Source organism: Halichoerus grypus, chromosome 12 (assembly GCF_964656455.1).
Source record: "Halichoerus grypus chromosome 12, mHalGry1.hap1.1, whole genome shotgun sequence".
In the NCBI taxonomy this organism is placed as follows: Eukaryota; Metazoa; Chordata; class Mammalia; order Carnivora; family Phocidae; genus Halichoerus; species Halichoerus grypus.
In genome coordinates, this window is record NC_135723.1 from 32,561,421 (window position 1) to 32,581,105 (window position 19,685).

Consider the following 19,685-nt stretch of genomic DNA (forward strand, 5'->3'; position numbering starts at 1 on the left):
CTTATTCTCTAGATGTTAGGTTGTTTTATTCACAACCAATATGACCGGAGGACAGAGAATAGGAAAATAATGGAAGATAATATTTGATAATTCTGTTCATGTTCTACTTAGAATAATCTCCAAATTTAGCTATTTACAAATTATATAGATAAAATCTTTACTTTTATCTTTATTGAAAATAAGGCCCTGTCTATGCTTTGGCTGATTTCCTGAAGAACTGAGTAATTCTTGAAGCATTGGCTTACTACCTAACAACCCAATTGGAAATATTCTTCCTTCTTCAATATTTGGCAAAGTTTTGGAGAAAAAAATAGACTAAGTTTTCCGAAGAGTTTCTTTTACCCCTAAGGCACTAAGTCTGATGGAAGTGATCTGAAAGAAAAATACCTGAATCAACATATTGAAAAAAGTATCTTTAGGTCTCAAGTTTCTTTTGCCCACAGATCATTACCACTTCCTGTTACTCATACCATTTGTTTTCTGAAGCCACATTCTATTTAATTTGGGGAAGTTTGGGGCATGCAAGTAGACATACAAAAATGAACAAGTTCCAAATAATTTACACATTTACTTCTATTATTTTCTAAAAGACTGACTTATGTGTATACAAGTATTAAGTTTTTCAGAAATGTCACTAGTGAAATTTGGACTCAGAATTAGACTTAATTTTCTAAACCCAAAAGGTGGTGATTCCCTGGCTTCTAGTCTTCCCTATCAGATTGAATCAAACATAGGTTTATTTCTTACAGCTTTTTTCTCAAATGCTCCATCGTTCAGCTTTAGCTACTGTATGTTTAACCTCTACTAAATAAGAGGCTTAGAAATTACTTATTTCCAATTATATTGTGTCATTTTTCTCTGGTCCATCTTAAATAAAAAATAATTCCCATTTACGTGTATTTTGTTTTTGCTCTTGTTTTTCAGTTTGGGAAAACTGATTTAATGGCAGTTACTCTCGCCCAGTCATTAGCCCATAATATTGGTATTATCTCAGACAAAAGAAAGTTAGCAAGTGGTAAGTTCACCCTTGTGGTTTAGTTGTATTTAAAGTAGACTCTCTATAAATATTTTGGAGAATGAGATTTTAAATTCAGTTCCTTGATCAAATGAGTTTGGGTGATGGTATAAGATAAACAGCTGGGGCATATAATATTTTCTTCAAAAGTTATACAAGATAATGTTTGCCCTGTAGGTGAAGATGTCTCCATGTGTAATTAACATTTAAAGCTATGTGATGATAAATTCATTGTTGAATTTAAAAAAGGACAAAATAACCTCAGTTTGGTAATTTTAAATGGTCTTGTAGAGAATCCTAGGCATGTAGGTTCAAGGTATACTGTTTTATTATGGTTTATTTAAAACATCTCTTAGTATGGCCATAGAGGAGAGTTTGCCTGCTAAAGGGCTCTGGTAAACTATGCTGGGACTAGCATCTAGGAAGAATACATTTTCCCAAGTAGGTAAAGTTAATTCACCAGGAATAGTCAAACGTCATGTATTTGGAGTAAGTTGATTAGAATCATATTTATCTTATTATTTTAATAACAAATATAAATGATTGTTTATATTAATAATAACTATTACCATTTATGAAGTGCCCATTAAAAGACAGATAATTGAATGCCAGTATTATCTACATCTAGATACTCATTTAATACTCAAGATAATCCTGCAATTAGCCCCATTTTACAGAATAAGGTGACTGGATGTTAAAAGGGTAACGTCTCCAAGATTACTCATATAGTAAGTGGCAAGTCCAGGTTTTGAACCCAGGTAGTTTAAGCCTTTCTGCTGAAACAATATACTATATTGCCTTCTATCAGCAGCTTTGGTGCAGAGGTTTTAAAACTGGACAAGAAATTGTAAGAATTCCCATAAGGGACTGTGAAACCAGAATCCTATAGTGATGCTATTTCACTGGTATTAGATTGTTAAGCCATTTTAAAGCATTTTAATGAGTGCTTTAAAAATAAGGCCACTTGTTAAAGTATCAAGGTTTTAATTTAGTAAAAATTATATAATCTTGATATGGTCAAAGTAGATTTTTGTTATTATGAATTGCATGCAAATCTTCAAATATAAGGAAACTTAGAAAGCAGGTATTACTTCTTAAGGGTATTTAAGGAATAAAGTGAAGATATACCTTTAAAAACTACTCTAATGCACCTGTTTTCACTTTATAAAAAGGCATTTGTATTCATTTTCTCTTAGGTGAGTGTAGATGTGAGGACACATGGTCTGGATGCATAATGGGAGACACTGGGTAAGCCACTTCTATTTGAAAATAACTCACTTTTACTTTCTCTGCTGTGCTGTTGTCTCCTTAGGAATATGACACCAACAGCTTAGTGCGTGGAACCTCACCATCGACATTAAAAAGAAAATTGGATGTAGATTTTCTCAGTGGCTCTCTATTATAAAATATTTTCATAAAATAGTCTCTTATTTATGAAAACAATTGTTGTTAGTTAAGATAGAAGACCAAAGACTTTGTTAGCCTTTCATCTAGGCTAGAAATAATAAGTGAGGAACAGCTTTGTTCTTCATGGCTTACCTACTAATTTTCTTTTCTTTTGTCTCTTCAATTCCAATTAAATGGGTTGTAAACAGTAGTGTGCTGGTAAGCTGATTCTCAAAATAAAAAACAAGAAAAGAACGTGGCTTTGTAGCTTTCTCTGATTTTTGTGGTGTAAGTACTCCTACAATGGCTGATTTCAAGCTGCCAGAGTGTGGAAGAGATGTGTATACTCTGCTCTCCTGAGAAAGGTTTTCATTTCTATACCCTTCAACACACTGTCAGGCACCAATCTTGTATTTATTTTTTCTTAGTAAATTGTACAACCATTCCTTTCATGCCAAGATCATCACTACTCCTTACTTTCAACTTTTATCATCTTGAGCTTTTATTATCTTCATAACATTCCAGATACCCAGGCAGATTTCAGCCTCCCTCTCTCCCCTCCTGAATTCCATTTCTGTCGTCACTGAAAAGGCATAAAGAGTAGAAGAGTGAACCCTTGTATACCATCACCCGGCCTAAAAAAATACTTCCTACATAATTAAATCTCCCTTCTGTTCTCTCTTATTGCTCCCCAATCCCAGCCAAAGTCACTACTGTCTTGAATTTGGTTCATATTATTCACAAGCCCCTTTTAATACTTTTATTGTTTATATGTGTATGTTGAAGTAATACATAGCATTGCTTTGCATGTTTTTAGTTTATATGAAAGGAGTCATACTATATGTACTCTTCTGTGATTTGCTGTTTTTGATCTTTATGTTTTTAAGATTTATCCATGCTGATAATATACAGTTCTAGTTCATTGAATGTATACAGCACAAATTCCTCCATTCTCCTCTTTCTGCACACGAATCATATCATTTTCCTGCTCAGAACTTTTGTTGAGACTCTGTTGTCTGAAGAATAAGGTTTGGAGTTCTTCCTCCGGTACTTGGTTATGCATAATCTTCTTCATCCTCATTTATAACCTCGTTTTCCCCTGCTGTTCATGGTTGGTTTGCTTATTATGATAGTCATACAGGGGTTTCCAGCTTTTTTGATCTTCTAACCATAATCCTACATGGATTTTAAGCTTCTTAAAAATTTGCTCACCATAAATGTACATTAATTTCCAGCCTCTTTTGATTCCGTTGATATATTCTTTTCATTTGGAATTCTCATTTCTCTCTAACCACATTTCTAACCATTTGAGATTTATTATAATTTTAACTCCTGCATTGTAATTTAATTCCGTATGTCCTTATGCTTTGCCTCACCAATTAGTTGTGAATCTTTGAGGATTACATCTTACACTAATAGGTATTTCTGTTTGATCTCACACCATAATCTCCTGACACACTTGATTTTCAATAAATATTTATTGATATTTGCATTTTGAGCTCCCAAGAAATGTATGACAAGGAAGATAAATGATAGAGGGAATGTATATGCAAACATGTATTAAAATATTTTTCAAAATATCTTTGGACTTTCTGTTTAGTAATAAAAGGGAATGATAAAAGTCCTTATCCATAATTGTAATTTTCTAACACTTACTAAATTCCAAGCTAGAGGTTCTCGTCTTTTAAAAGCTATTTAGTATGTTATGTTTGATTATTCTGCTTAATTACTAAAAACAAAATTTTATAGGCAATCTGCCTAGACTAAGCATAATGTGTAGCAAAATCAAATGGCAACACTCAGAAACGTACATAGCTCTTTGCATTAGAACTCCTCTTACATCAAATGGATGTGTGCAAGAGAAAAGCTTTTTATTTTTATTTTTTTTATTTTTTATTTTTTTTAATTTATTTATTTGACAGAGAGATAGTGAGAGAGGGAACACAAGCCGGGGGAGTGGGAGAGGGAGAAGCAGGCTTCCCGCGGAGCAGGGAGCCCGATGCGGGCCTCGATCCCAGGACCCCGGGATCATGACCTGAGCCGAAGGCAGACGCTTAACGACTGAGCCACCCAGGCACCCAAGAGAAAAGCTTTTTAAAGAAAATGTTGTCTGGCGTGATGCTCTATATGATTTGAGCTGCGTCAGGCATCACGCAACAGTACTAGTTACGGACCTGTATTTCCTGTGGGCACCTCCCCTCTCGTTTCTACTTTCTGAAGTCTCTGCGCACTGCTACGTGTTGGAAAGCATGTTGAAATGAAAACCAGTCCTACTTAAAGGTATAGAAATTAAAATTTTGAGAAAGCATTGAATATAATAGATACGTTATTAATAATTCCATGGTATTCTATTTTATTAATATATCACAGTTAATAGTTTTCTTCTAAACATTTACATGATTTTCATGGCATTTGCTATTACAAATTGTGCTGCTCTAAGTTCCTTTGTTCATTCATCTTTGTATACATAGCTAGTTATTTCCTCAAGAAAAATTTCTTAAAGTAGAATTACTAGATTTAAGGATATTTCTCATTTTGAAGGTTCTTCATACATATTGCCAAATTGTTCTCTAGCCACATTTCTTTTTCTTCTGATCCTTTTTTACTTTTTTTTGGTATACTTTTTTTTTTGTATTTTGACATAATCTTATAATTAAGAAAAGTTGCAGGAATAGTAACAAAGAACGTTTTTGTCCTCTGACTCATAAGTCACTAGCATTGTACCTCATCGCTCCCAAACACCTCAGTGTGCATTGCCTACAAACAAGTGCATTCTCCTACAGAACCACAATGCAACCAATAAAATTATCTAATTTTTAGCCCTCACTCAAAATTAGCCCTGTATTTCAAAAAATGCCACTTTAACGGATGGTTCAGAATCAATCTTATCTTCCTTCAGTCTGAAACAGTTCCTCAGTTTTCTTTGACTTTCATGACTTCGACACATTCATAGATTATAAATCAGTAATTTTGTAAAATCTTCTGCAGTTTGGGATCCAGTTTTTATATTTAAGAAAGACTCATTATTCCTGTGCTCTTTGATTGAAAATATAGGTATGTGTGTGTTTCTTTTGAATGCATATGCTAATAATGAACAGCCCATAGTCACTATTAATCACCAAATGAAGAATTTAGAAATATGCTGGTAGAATCAAAGTCTTAGGGATTTAACACAAATGCTGTACATACGTGGAATTCATTCTTTCATTTTTAAGAATAACGTTACAATTTTAACAATGTTCAAGTTTAAGACTAACATACAGACAAGGGGGACTAAAATTATATCCGGTTACTGCTTTTCTTCTGTCTTACAGGTATTATCTTCCTAAAAAGTTCACCCAGTGTAGTATTGAAGAGTATCATGACTTCCTGAATAGTGGAGGTGGTGCCTGTCTTTTCAACAAACCTTCTAAGGTACTAAGTGTGATCAGAGTTGTTAGTTATTAATCTTTCCTAAGGTATTATAAGCGTAAATTTCTAGCCATTGGATCTTACAAAAAGAAAGTTCTCCAACTTGGCTTTTATGTCCATATGTTAGATATGCAAAATATCTGCATTCTAAAGTCAGCTTTAATCTTTGGTATTTTGGGCTATTCTTTTTTTTTTTTTAAGATTTATTTATTTGAGAGAGAGAGAGCTTGTGTGTGAGTTGGGGGAGGGGCACAGAGGGAGGGAGAGAGAATCTCAAGCAGACTCCATGCTAAGCGCAGAGCTCAACAGGGGAATTGACTCAGGGCTCTATCCCCTGAGCCACCCAAGCACCCCGGCATTTTGGGCTGTTGTGATGGGAATAGAAAGCAGGTAGAAATAAGACTGTGTGCTTTCTGAAAAATGATTAGCTTGCAAAGATGGTTTCATTTGCCTTTCTTTTTCATTTTCTTGGTTCCTTTTTTGTTTGTTTGTATATGTAATCACAGCTCATACTGATAGAAAGGGGGCATTTCTCCCCCTCATAACTCCCTGTCAGTGCCTTTCAGAATGAGCAGTATGATTAAAATTGCTATTACTTCTCAGTATGAAAGCCAAGGCTGCTTAAAGCAGAAAAGGAGGAAGTCTTTGTGTACTTAGACTTTTGTCAGAGGCCTTTCCAACTTGCAGAACAAACTCTGGTTACTGACTTGAAAGCAGATCTTCCTCATGGATTTGAAAGTCAGCATGTTAAAGCAGAATTCTTGGTTCTTGTTAATTATGTGAACTGTTACGTTCTTCTGCTCACCACAGTGATGTGTGGTGTTGCCTTTATCATCATTTACCTGGTTTCATTCCCTGTCTATTCCAGTGAAATTTAGAAAGTGTATCATATTGCTTTGAAAAGCAAAGTGACCATTTTAAAGACTCTTTGCAAAAGTTTCAGAAGGGGCATTTGAACTAACTCCCTGCTGCTATAAATGAAAATCAATTCAAGTCTTTTGACAAAAATAACTGATTATTCTGAGCTCAGAGTAAAATAATAAGTGGATTTTTCATCTGGATAAGTTTTAGTTTTGGCTTTCAAAGCTGTCTCATTTGTTATGATCCCTTTCAGCTGAAAATAGAATCTAGAGATGTGTTGATTATTTTGTAGGAGAGGAGAGAATATTTGAAATCAGGTGGGGATTTTGTTGTTGTCATTGCTGCTGCTTTTTTAATTGGTATTTCCCCCCCTCTAGTTAGTTAAGAAGGTGTGTGTGTGGGCTTGTGTCTGTTGATAGGTGTGTGTTCCATTCCATTCTATAATATGTAAACTTTGATGAACTTCTAAATGAATATTATATAACTGGGACATAACAGCTACTTGGTAATTTTACCTATCACCGTAAGATAAGTTATGCTCAAAAGATAATGAAATTGATGGAGAGTTGAAAAATAAAATAGTCTTCAAATGTACATGCTAAAAGTTACTTCTATCTCTGGGGGCGCCTGGGTGGCTCAGTTGGTTGAGCAACTGCCTTCGGCTCGGGTCATGATCCTGGAGTCCTGGGATCGAGTCCCGCATCGGACTCCCTGCTCAGCGGGGAGTCTGCTTCTCCATCTGATCCTCCCCCTCTCATGCTCTCTGTCTCCCATTCTCTCTCTCAGATAAATAAATAAAAAAATCTTTAAAAAAAAAAAAAAAAAAAATAAAAGTTACTTCTATCTCTGGGGCCAGTTATTATTACTGCGTTCCACAAAGCTACGTTAATTGGAGAAGCTATATTTTATGTTAAATAAATCAGTGGATTTATTAAGTTTTGTGATGTTTTCCTAATTGTCTATGAAATAACTTGCTATTTCACAAGGATATATAGTTTGTAAATGGCTTTCACAGATGATTGAATTTGATCCTCCAACAATTTTTGATGTAGATGGGCAGATAATATTATTATTATTCCTGCTTTAAATATTAAAGCACTTGTGCTCTGAGATGACAAGCCGTTTGCCCAAGATAAAGTAGCTGAGCCAAGATTTGAACCCACACTTTCTGTCTCCAAATCCCTTGCTTCCTGCTTGAAATGAAATTTCAGGAATCAGTCTGGCTTGGGTTCAGTCAATGGCTAGATCATCTTTTATTTTGGTGGCATTTACTGGAATCCATATGTATATTACATATGTAAATCTGAATTTCCAATCTGAAATGGAAACAGAAGTAGACACTTCTGTTCTCAAGTTCCCAGTTCTAAAGTTCTAGAGTTATGCTTTCAAGTTTAGGAAAATAAAAATATACTTGGAAATGACTGACAGGTATACCAGATGTATGGTTGTGGTACTTATGGTCTCTCATAAGGTCTTTGATCTTGATTTATCCATATTTTATCCCTTTGGTTTCATCCCACAGCTTCTTGATCCTCCTGAGTGTGGAAATGGCTTCATTGAAACTGGAGAGGAGTGTGACTGTGGGACCCCGGCAGTAAGTCTCTGGGTGTTTTGATGATTTTTTTTTTTTTTTTTAGGTTGTTCAGGGTCATTCCAGGTCCACTCACTGAGACATACAGAGTTGGTGTTATGTCTGGAAATTTCACGGGATATACGGAAGAAAGATTATTATTGTGGGGTTATACATTTATTTTAAAAAAATATCCTGGTACTTTTAGAAAATGACACCATTTTCTGATGTTTTGAAAATCTTTGTATTCCTTAGGAGTGTGTCCTTGAAGGAGCAGAATGTTGTAAGAAATGCACCTTGACTCAAGACTCTCAATGCAGTGATGGTCTTTGTTGTAAAAAGTGCAAGGTAAATAAATGTTGAGTAATGACTAGTTGACAGAGAAGAGGGCATATTTGATTAAATCATTAAGGTTAGGCAAATATGATGTAATAACAAAAGTAGTGCCTATCATATATTAAGTGACTAAGTTGCCAGGTGCTCTATAGGATCCTCACAAAATCTTGTGATGTTTTGTTACTATTTTTATTCCTATCGAACAGTTGAGAACACTAAGGCATACAGTGGGTAAATAGTTGCCCAGGGTCTTGTACCAAGTAAGTCAGAGAGCTGGGTCCTGGACCTTGTTAATTTCCCCAGTTTGTCTTCTCATTACTGCTTACCTGAGGGACATGCACATTAACTGAAGCCAGGTGTTCCTAACCTTCAAATGAGGTTTTTCCTTTCTTTGTAAAGCCAAGTGGATATTCAACAGATTCTTCTTTTCTTGCTGCCCTGCTTGGTGTATTTCTTGCATTAGCTATTGAAGGAGCAGAAGCTATACTTTTATTTTATTTTATTTTATTTTAAAGATTTTATTTATTTGTTTGACAGACAGAGACACAGCGAGAGAGGGAACACAAGCAGGGGGAGTGGGAGAAGGAGAAGCAGGCTTCCCGCTGAGCAGGGAGCCCGATGTGGGGCTCGATCCCAGGACCCTGGGATCATGACCTGAGCCAAAGGCAGACGCTTAACGACTGAGCCACCCAGGCGCCCCAGAAGCTATACTTTTAGACATGATAACATCTTACATGTATTACCATGCATGAGATTTTGGAATGCATCTTTAGGCACATTGTTTTCATCCTCCCAATAGCATCCTATACCTGTCTCCAAATATTTAAGCCTTAACATCATGACTAAAAGTTATTTGAGGCTTACGTTTTTCAAAGAAATCTATTTCTTTTTTTCTCTTCTCATATAAAACCTGGTACAATATTCTACATCAGCTGCTGTGAGGTTTAGTGTCCACCTTAGTATGTACATTTTATGGAGTCAGTGCCTGGGACTTACCCAGTAATTGGTACAGGTCCTTAGTAAATATTTGTTGAATGGATAAATAAAGATGCACAACACTCTTTTATTGATTATTTGCTGATTGACGAACTTAAGTCTAATGAGTTAAGGAGAGTGGGACATGAATCTATCATAGTGAGTATCTACTGAGTGCCAGAGATTGTGCTAAGCACTTTTAATTTATATCATCATGTATCTGTGTTTCTCAGTGCTGGCACTGTTGACATTTTTGGCTGGATGATTGTTTTGTTTTGAGGGTATGTCTTGTGTACTCTAAGTTATTTAGCAAATCCTTGACTTCTACCCACTTCATACAAGCACAACCCCTCCCACTTGGGACAACCAAAAATATTTCCAGACATTGCCCAGTGTCCCCTCAGGGGCAGAGTCACTGCTGGTTGAGACCACTGTCATAGATAAAGTTCACAACCACACTTTTGGGACAGGCGTTATTTCCCTTATTTTTCCATTTGAGCAGTCCTGGTCTCAAGGAAGTGATATAACCCGCATATGCTCGTTCAGCTATTAAGGAATAGATGTGAAGTTACAGCCCAGATCTGCTGGCAGCAATTTTACTACTTTGCCACTATGTCTCTGGCAGCTTTTTAAGACAAGCAAGGCCCTGGCAGAGACCTCTGAAAGCACTCTCTCAAAAAAGGAGGATTAAATCAAATACAAAACAGACACTTTAAGATTTGGGTTGCATCATCTATTTAGTCTGTCAGCTTCTCCACCTGCATAAAAAGGGTTCCTTTGTGATATGAACATGAACATTTCAAAGAACAAATACAAAATAATAGAATTACAATATATACAGGAAAATGTCATGATTTTAATTATCTCACAAAATAAGCTGCAGCTATACCAGTCAAGTAAGAGCTTTTTGCCACTTTCTCTATCCCTCACCCCCAGTTTTTACCCCCATCCTAAACCCCTGGAGGAACCAGAGGCAGGAGAGTGAATGGAGGGGGAATAGAAAAACAGGCTGAGAAATGCTGCGTATCTCTGTTTTTTTCCTATGTGTATTTATGCTTAAAGCATCTGTGAGTCAGAGTTGGCAAACATTTTGGGTAAAGGGTCAGGTAGTAAATAGTTTAGGCTTTGTGGGTCATGAGGTCTCTGTCTCAGTTGCTGAACTCTACCTTTGAAAGCAGCCATCAAAAATACAGAGACAAATGAGCGTGCTTGTGTTCCAATAAAACTTTATTTATAAAAACAGATGGCCAGCCACTTTTTGCCCTCAAGCCATAGTTTGCCAACCCTTGCTGTAAAACATTGCTCATTGACTTGTTTATTATTTTTGTTCACTCATTAGTATGTAAGTTCCAAGGGGGCAGGGATTTGGGTCAGTTTATCTACTGCTGGATCCCAGCACCGAGAGCAAGTTGTCCTTCACTATGCTTTCTTTCAGAAGTTTCTTGGCACTTCTTGAACATTTACACTCTCATATAAACTCCATCTTAAATCTGCTTATATTTCTACCTCAGACTTTCTAAAATTGTAGTTTACCCCAATTCCAAGAAATTGGAAGGAAGAGAACCAGAGTATATGAATTTAAATTATCTTGCTTATTTCCTTATTTTCATGGTCTATTTACCCCACCAAAATGTGAGTTCCTTGCAAGCAGGATTCTTGTGGTTTGTTCTCCACTGAGTCCCCAGTGGCCAGAAAGTGCCTGGCACATTTTAAGTGCCTAATAAATAGTTGATGAATGAATGAACACAAATTTTTTTCGGATCTCCTAAAAATATCTGTTGAAATCCCGATTGGAGTTGGCAGTGTGCTGTTCATGTTCTCAGAACAGTAGGAAACTCAGGTGCCTGGAGGGTTATGAACAAGGGAGAGAAGATGAAAGGTGGTCTGGGAGAGGGGTCCTGAATAATGGGTCTGTTTGTGTGAGCAGACATAAAAGCGTGGAAGGATCCAGCCCCTGATATTAGCATTTTGGGGAGGGAAAGAGAATGGGATTGAAGAAGAGAGGGGAAGGATAATGACTTTGTGTATCTCTGTTTGTTTTTTTATAATGAATACCCTGACCCTGGCAATTTATAAATTCAGTGAGCTTAAAATTTTATTTGTAACTCCCTACACTTGCAAGAAATATTTGAAGTGGTTGAAAATAGGCAAGAGAAAAAAGAAAAGAGAAAAACCCCTCCCATACACAGGTACAAATAATAGAAACATTAGACAAGAATAAAAGACCATGCCATAGATCTATATATAAAAATGAGACAGGAGCTAAAGCACAGTATGGGAGGAAATCGCTTTGCCAGAAAATCTAACTTTTGCAATTCAGCCTACGATGTAACAACGTTCAGAATTTTGGCAGATGAGGCAAAAGAGAGCAAAACGATGAAGGTGCCAGTAAGAATGAAGAGTAAAGTGTAAATCCAAAACCTTTTTTGGGAGGAAGAATTACTAGAACTTGGACTGACTTGTCCTTCTGGGGAGATGGATCATCCAGACCTATCCTATTTTAGTAGCTATCGTAAGACTTATGTGTGATGACTCTGCAGATTTTTTCATACATGAGAAACTCTCGCTGAAAACTATTAAATGAACATTTCATTCAGTAATGGGGTTTTCAGAGACTGGCATCTTAAAATTGCTTGCAATATTCCTATCCAAAAATAATCATTTTGCCTTTTTTTGAGATGATGCCACAAGAGATTTTTTTTTCCTTTGGCAGTTTTGCACATTGATTTTTGTTCACTTTAGTTTCAGCCCATGGGGACCGTGTGCCGAGAAGCAGTAAACGATTGCGATATTCGTGAAACGTGCTCAGGAAATTCAAGCCAGGTAATTTACAGAATCGTTACTCTGAACCTGACGGGAAAGAGTAGGGGGCTATAGTGCAGTGTCCCCCAGGCAAAACGTAAAGGGACACGAGGTCATGCCTTTTTCACATCAGTTCTCATTCTCTCTTTATTTACTTCTCGGGGATTTCAGTTTCAGTAATCGAAGCTTGAGCGGATGTGCAGCATCATTTTATCTCAACGTTGAACTAACCTCAGACTGCACGTGTGCCTTAACTATTTTGTTTCTGTTCTAAGTAGAGAATGGAAGGCATTGCTTTTTGTCCTGTTTTCTCTCCAGTTGGTGGAAACAGGAACCAGCCAAGGCAGAGAGACCCACAGAGCACTGAGTTCTGAGGAGGGGTCTATTCTTCTGCCTTGACTCTTGTTTTTCTGAGACCACCTGCGTCACCTCACCCATTAATAACTGCTCTTGAATTTAATGTCATATGGTTGTGAATGGAGAAGATGAGGAAGCTGATGAACTTTGGTGAGGGCTCACAGAGTCCCATGGTCATTGTCTGTACAGGCCGTCCCCAGTTTGCAGGGTAGCGCAGGGCCCTAGCAATGACCGTGCAAGGTAAAATCGTGTAAGGTCATCTTAATAATCAGTGCAAAAATTACAATTGTTCCGTGATCTTTAAAAAATGTTGTCAGCCTTGGTTTTAAGTGAATAGGGAAATGAAAAACATATTTTTTTAGCACACTAAAAACAGAAACATTGAGAATTACAAGTTTTGTTTGTAAAATCCTCATCAGGAGCAGTTTGGGCTGTGCATGCCTTCTGGCCACAAACCTTAGGATCCATAGTAAGCATCTTCTCTGTGCCTTGTTGAATTGACTCCCTTCTAAGTTTGCATCAGCTTTCAACATTTTATCCTTTGCATTTTCAGTGTCACGAAATATCTTCAGGAGATGTGAAGGTGTGAATGTGAGGTTTTTTGCCAAATAGCAGTATCAACACGCCCAGTCAGTGACTTTTTGCTGTGACTCAATTTATATTTGATTTGAATTTCACTTCTAGGGCCATCCTTTTTCATTTCTTTTTGCATTTTCATCTTTGCTGACCAAGCCCCTCTTAACAATTACCCAGTTTTGTAAAATGTCACATGCTATTACCCAGAGACAGAGGCAACACACCTACACCTTCTGTTGTCTGTGCATGAACTAAATGAACACGGGCAGTGGCCAGTCACTGGCGGACTTTGCAAGAGGTGACAAGTGCCCATGATGGGCAGCTGTTAGATACCTAGTGATAATGGAACTGAAAGGCTAGTAGCAAATGTGGGCCTTATGCAGTTACTCACAGTTAATACACTGTGGTAGCTGAAATTGGAACTGTGTTGTTGGGGTACTGATGTCATGTCACAAAACTATGGTATCTGAAATCCATGTATATGGGAGCTATGCAAAGCAAGAACAGCCTACATGTGTTTCCTCTAGAGAAGAGGGATTCAGTAGTGGTATACCTGCATTAATCATAAAAATGTTTTGTTTTAAAGGTAGTCATCCTAAGAGACGAGAGATCTTTCATGTAAAAGTATTTTCTTTCCTTACTATCTAATTAGCATTGTTTCTATAAGCTAACACTTAGTGATGATGAGGATACAGTGAATGACTGCCTTGTGTTCCTGGAGGGAAAGTATATTAGAGCGACTTCTTTGGAATGTGATTATACCATAAGCAGGAGTTTTAAAAAAGAATCCAAAATCCAAAGATGATGTACGAAGATGCTTTTGTTGAATTAGTTGTAACAGCATAAACTGGAGATAGTTAGAAGTGAGTATTATAGTACATTGGTTATATGGTTTGTTAGCTCAATGCAGTATATTATAGCTATTAAGGATGATACCTACAAAAAAGCTTATTATGACCTGAGGAGATTCACGTGACGAAAAAGTAAAGAGAAGCAGGATATAAAATATCATCTGTAACATGATTATATACCCATATTTTAAAAAATCAAATTTTGTAGAAAAAGGTAGAGAAAAAATATACCAAAATATAAAAAAATTGTCTTTGGGTGGTGGGAACATGAGAGACTTTGTCTTTTGTTTTTTGTTTGTTTGTTTTACTTTTTTTACATTTCCTAAGTTTTCCGAAGTGAGTATATAATTATTATAAAGATACAAAAAATGTATAATAGATTTAAAAATACTGTTTATTAAGAATGCTTTGCAATTTTCTGCAATTGCTACAAGGGAAAAACGGGGCTATAAAGCATGTTTTTTTCTAATGTGCCCAAGGTGGACTTCCGCTCAAGAGACATTATAAGAGTAAGGGCTGTGGTGCTTCTCATGGTAAAAAAAGAGGAACCTAGTTATTGCTGCATTTTTGTTGGCATCCTCCTTGCTTTTGTTTTGTGCTCTTGTTTTTCTTGCTCTGAGGAACAGTGTATCTGTATAAAGCGAGATGCTCTGAAAGGTTAGGGTTGGCTGAGTCATAGCTGTAGGTTCTTTTTATTTGCTACAGTGTAATCAACTGTTTTTGCCTCTAGTAGATCCATATTTTTAGGGGAAAGTGCATCAATTGTTGTATTTCCTTCTGCTTCCTCTTGATCTTTTTTGTTTTTATTTTCAGATGTTGTAAGAGACTTAGCCATATTATCAGACTTTTATTTTCAAAAAAAAAAAAAAAGAAAAGAAAGAAAAGAAAACATTACAGGGATTAGCTCAGCCGGATATTTTGCTGTGTACTTGGTTCATAGTTCTGTTTTCATTTCCTAGTGTGCCCCAAATATTCATAAAATGGATGGATATTCATGTGATGGTATTCAGGTAGGTTATTTCATCTTTACCTAAATCTTTCATGTGTACCAGCATGAAAGAAATACTGAAATCTTACCAAAATAGGAAAATCAGTTTAAATGTTGTGTAATCAATTCTGAAGATAAAAGGTTTTATAATACTCATCTACTAGTTTTCCCAGTCCTATTTTCTTTTTTCAGTGATCCAACATAAGCAGACATTGCATCGTTAATAGGTGTATGCTTTTCCATTTTAGGGGATTTGCTTTGGAGGAAGATGTAAAACCAGGGATAGGCAATGCAAATACATCTGGGGGCAAAGTAAGTAAATAGTGTGGCTTGATCCTTTTCAAAGTATGATATCAGGTCAAAGCACATGATGTGAGCTGGAAGTAAATTTTCAACCACTTTATGACTGAGGGATTCTCAAAGACACTGCAGGTCTTAGTAGTGGCACTTTTGTAGACATTAGAGAAAGGCACCTCCTTTGAGAAGACACTTGGCTGGTTGGTTGTGCCATTGGACAAGAAAGAAGGTGCCTTTGGTGCCAGGCAGATGAAGTCCACTCCAGCCTGTGCAGCCCGGAGAATAGAGCAAACCCGGATTTCAGCTCCACTTACACTTCCCTCAGCTGAGTGTCCTTAACCAAACCTGTACAACCATGTGGGATGGGCGTGGACCCTGGATTGGGCGCCCTTGGCTTAGCACTGTAGCGGTTCAGCTAGAGTTGCTTTTTCTTCCTCAACTTTCTCTCTTAAAGTCTAGCTCGCTTTCCTAATTACAGGTGACCCTCTGCTGAGGTAGCTGTGCCACATCAGAAAAAAATTTTAATGTTATTGCTTTCAAAGTTTGTCAGATTTTCGGAGGGCAATGTATAATATTTATATCTAAAACATATTATTTAAATTATATCTCTGTTTAAATGTGTATTTAAATATTGTGCCATATATTTTTTGAAGGCAATTTTTGCTTTAAACTCTTTCAGAAGACAGTTTGTATTAGGAAATAAGCTGTAAAGATAAAGATAATCTTTGTCACACATAGTAGCTACATTCTTTCTGAGGGGGCAAGTGTACGCCCTCTTCTGAGTGACTGGAGAATGGGGGAGAATATGGAAATGCAGATTTGTACTCTGAGCAAAGAGATACAGTTTTTGTTTCCCCCACTTGAGAAAAACTGTTGCTTACAGCAAGAAGTAGGAAAAAAACCTGATTATTTTTTTAAAATATACACAAACAGTTATCTTTTGATTAGTTTGCAGAGGTCATTTTGATTTAACTCCTGGACAGTTCCATCAACCAGCCTTGGCTTTAGCCAAAACAAAGTCCTGACAAAGATGCTGACATAGCTTAAAATGTTATTTGACTCTCTTAGATTTAGCATGAATTCAAGCTTGTCTAAAAACAGAATAAAATTAAATTGTTTTTTAATAGTTGTTAAGAATTAGTAAACAAGGTAGAAATTATACTACTGTTTTTTGAATCTTTAATTATAGTGCATAGTTATTTTAATAAACTTGTCATTATGATTAATAAAAGTTGCCAAGTGAGAAATTTGTACTTTACATTTGGCACTGAGATTAAAGTGTGGAGTATTTATTCCAGGAACAATTTGGTAGCATCTTCCCCTAATTATTGGCCACATTCTGAGGAGTGTTGTTCTTGGAACCTATAGCCTCAATCCCATCAAAGATCTCCATAGATTTGTTTTCCAAATTTCCAATGAGCAGTCATGAAGAATGTAGCTGAGTCATGGATGTCTGTGGTAAAGGACAACTCTTGAGAACCATGGGGACAGTCTTTGGAATTGGCACCATTGTCATGAAGAAGAGTCCTTAAATGGCTACTTTCCATTACTGTGAACATTTTGAGCAGCTCATGTGTTCAATCTCTCACCGATAGAAAACTCTTTTCTGCTTCAGAGGTGATGGCATCGGACAAATACTGCTATGAGAAACTGAATATCGAAGGGACGGAGAAGGGGAACTGTGGGAAAGACAAAGACACATGGATACAGTGCAACAAACGGTGAGATGGAGAAGTTTGCGCAGAGTTTATCCCTTAGTTAATTGCAGGTGTTACTCTCAGAGCCACCAGGACGTTCCTGTTCTCTGCGTCCCGCAGAGCCTTCTGCTGCCTGCTCTCCTCATCTTTTCCCAGCGTTCCAGCTCCACCCTGCGGAAGGCTCCTGAGTCTTAACACGTATGCTGACCTCTCCCCTCAGGCCCAGGCCACCCTTGCAGCTGCCTCAGGACTTTCTCACCTAGAAAGCACGGGCTAGCGTTTCAAAACAACAAAAATTAAAGCCACCAGAATATATACTCTATTAACTGGCTCTGACTTTTCTGAACCACCATTTTTGTCAAAGATTTTAATATCTCACTGTCCTTCAGTTTAGAAGCCTTGCAATGGCCCTTGACTCCACTGTCCCTCTGACACATTGTCCAGACACCAAAACACGGCCATTTGTCTTAAGTGATCTTTTCATTTCCTTTCCTATTGCATTGCCGCAACTAAGACCTACATTAATTCTTCAACTGTTACAGAGGCCTCTTAAGAGTGTCTTAAGCCAGGAATCTCTAGCATGCTGCCATCAGAATATTCATCTGCTGAATCTTTTTGACTGTCAATTCTTTGTTCAAATGTCACTGGTCCCACATACCTAATTAATAGTAAGAATAATGCCCAACATTTACTGTGCACACTATCTTGCAGTTTACATAAGCTCTGTTATTTAGTCTTTATGGCAGTTCTCCTTATTTTATGGAGGAAAAACTGAGGCACAGTTAATTCATTTGACCAAGGTCATGTAGCTAGGATGCAGTAGAAGCAGAATTAGAATGTGGCAGTCTGATTTCAGAACTCTCCCTTAACCACTTTGTGGCATGTCCTACTGTCTTGTTTAATGAACAAAATGGAACTTTAGCTTGACCCTTTACATCCTCCTCAATTTGCCCTCAACCTTCATTTTTTTGTTTTGTTTTGTTTTTTTCTTCTCTACTCTTCCAAATTCTAGCAAACCTTGTCATTCCTAGTCCATGCATTTTATTCTCTCACCTCCGTACCTCTGTTTGTGCTGCTCATTCCTCCAAAAGCACCCTTTATCCTCACTCCGTTACCAGTCACAGTCCCACTTGGACAACGCTGTATAAATTGTTTCTGGATTTACTCTAGAAATAAATCATTTCCCTCTTCTCTGAATTCCCACAGCCTTTTGTACTATTACTGTGGCCCTTGTTCCCGCCCCTCCATGTTTTATAGCTGTTTATGTGTGTGATTTCTCTTCTCATCTGAGTCTATTTCCTTGACCGTGTCTTTTTTTCTTTATATATCCTAAAGTACTTAGTAAGCTCCATGCACATAAATGACACTTATAAAAATGTTGAATATCTCTTCTGTGTTAAGAAAGCATTTTTGTTTGTGATAGCTATAATAAAATGATATAACCTTTAAAAATTATTTTTTAAGGATGAATTAATACATTTTTCTATGTTGATGATAGATGTAAGTTCTAATTTTTCTCTATCTGATGAAGCTTAATATTTTCATATATAATCTTGCTAGTCTACTAATCATTCTTGACAAGATACTTATTAGTGTATGTGTTTAATATTATGTATATTAGCAATTAAAATGTGCTAGATATAGAAAATATGTCAGATAATAATACCACTGGAAATGTTTTATATGTTAAATTAGAATTATATGCGGTAGTTGGGGGATTAGTGGAATATATTGAAAAAGGGATCGTGAATCTATGTGGCTGAGAATCTACTATATATATATAAAACATATATAAAATTCTACTATATATAAAATATGAATCTACTATATATATATAAAGTAAAAATCTACTATATATAAAATATACATAAAATTATTTAAATCTGGGGCAAAAGGTTGAAGAAAGAGCTGTCTTCCAAAAGAGTACTCATCCAAAGGTCATTTATTCACTTGTCAAATACTAAAAAAAAATGTTTTAGCATATCCAGTGGTGTGTTCTAGGGAAGGAGATTCTGATCTAAAAGAAGTCTTTTTGTTGGATAATTTCCTTTAGAGAAATACTTGAACTAATGGACAGTAAAGGAAAATCTAGAAAACAGTTTGGGATTTTGGTACATGGATAACAATTTCAGAGAAGACACTTTTTAAAGCAGGAGGCAAACTAATTTGGGCTTATTTAGCTTATTATAATTTGAGTAAATAAAATAGAGTGGATGAAAAAGAAATGCTAAAATGAGATAAGATTACTGTTCTAACTGTACATGGTTTGTTATTTGGGGAAAAAAGTAAATAATTGGTATCTTTTAACACAGGGATGTGCTTTGTGGTTACCTTTTGTGCACCAATATTGGTAATATCCCCAGGCTTGGAGAACTTGATGGTGAAATCACATCTACTTTGGTTGTGCAGCAGGGAAGGACATTAAACTGCAGGTAATCATCTTCCCCATTCTATGAGAACATTAGTCATCTTACTTCCGAGGAGTGCCTCATAGAGTTACTTTGGTTTTTTCAGTTCCCATGCGTGTTAGCAAGCCGAAACAGAATCTAGCCCATAGGGGTGA

General features: G+C 36.6%; 1 protein-coding gene across 21 annotated transcripts in view; it reads left to right on the forward strand.

Moving 5' to 3' along the window:
- Window positions 1–19,685, forward strand: part of ADAM22 (ADAM metallopeptidase domain 22) — a 224,184-nt gene that overhangs the window by 160,745 nt on the left and 43,754 nt on the right. For all 21 annotated transcript variants that reach the window (XM_078059217.1, XM_078059219.1, XM_078059218.1 and 18 more), the window contains exons 13-22: window positions 925–1,015; window positions 2,212–2,263; window positions 5,716–5,815; window positions 8,196–8,267; window positions 8,499–8,591; window positions 12,297–12,377; window positions 15,100–15,150; window positions 15,377–15,440; window positions 17,041–17,146; window positions 19,435–19,554. In XM_078059217.1, coding sequence (XP_077915343.1) covers window positions 925–1,015; window positions 2,212–2,263; window positions 5,716–5,815; window positions 8,196–8,267; window positions 8,499–8,591; window positions 12,297–12,377; window positions 15,100–15,150; window positions 15,377–15,440; window positions 17,041–17,146; window positions 19,435–19,554 — 830 coding nt within the window. The remainder of the gene's footprint in view (window positions 1–924; window positions 1,016–2,211; window positions 2,264–5,715; window positions 5,816–8,195; window positions 8,268–8,498; window positions 8,592–12,296; window positions 12,378–15,099; window positions 15,151–15,376; window positions 15,441–17,040; window positions 17,147–19,434; window positions 19,555–19,685) is intronic.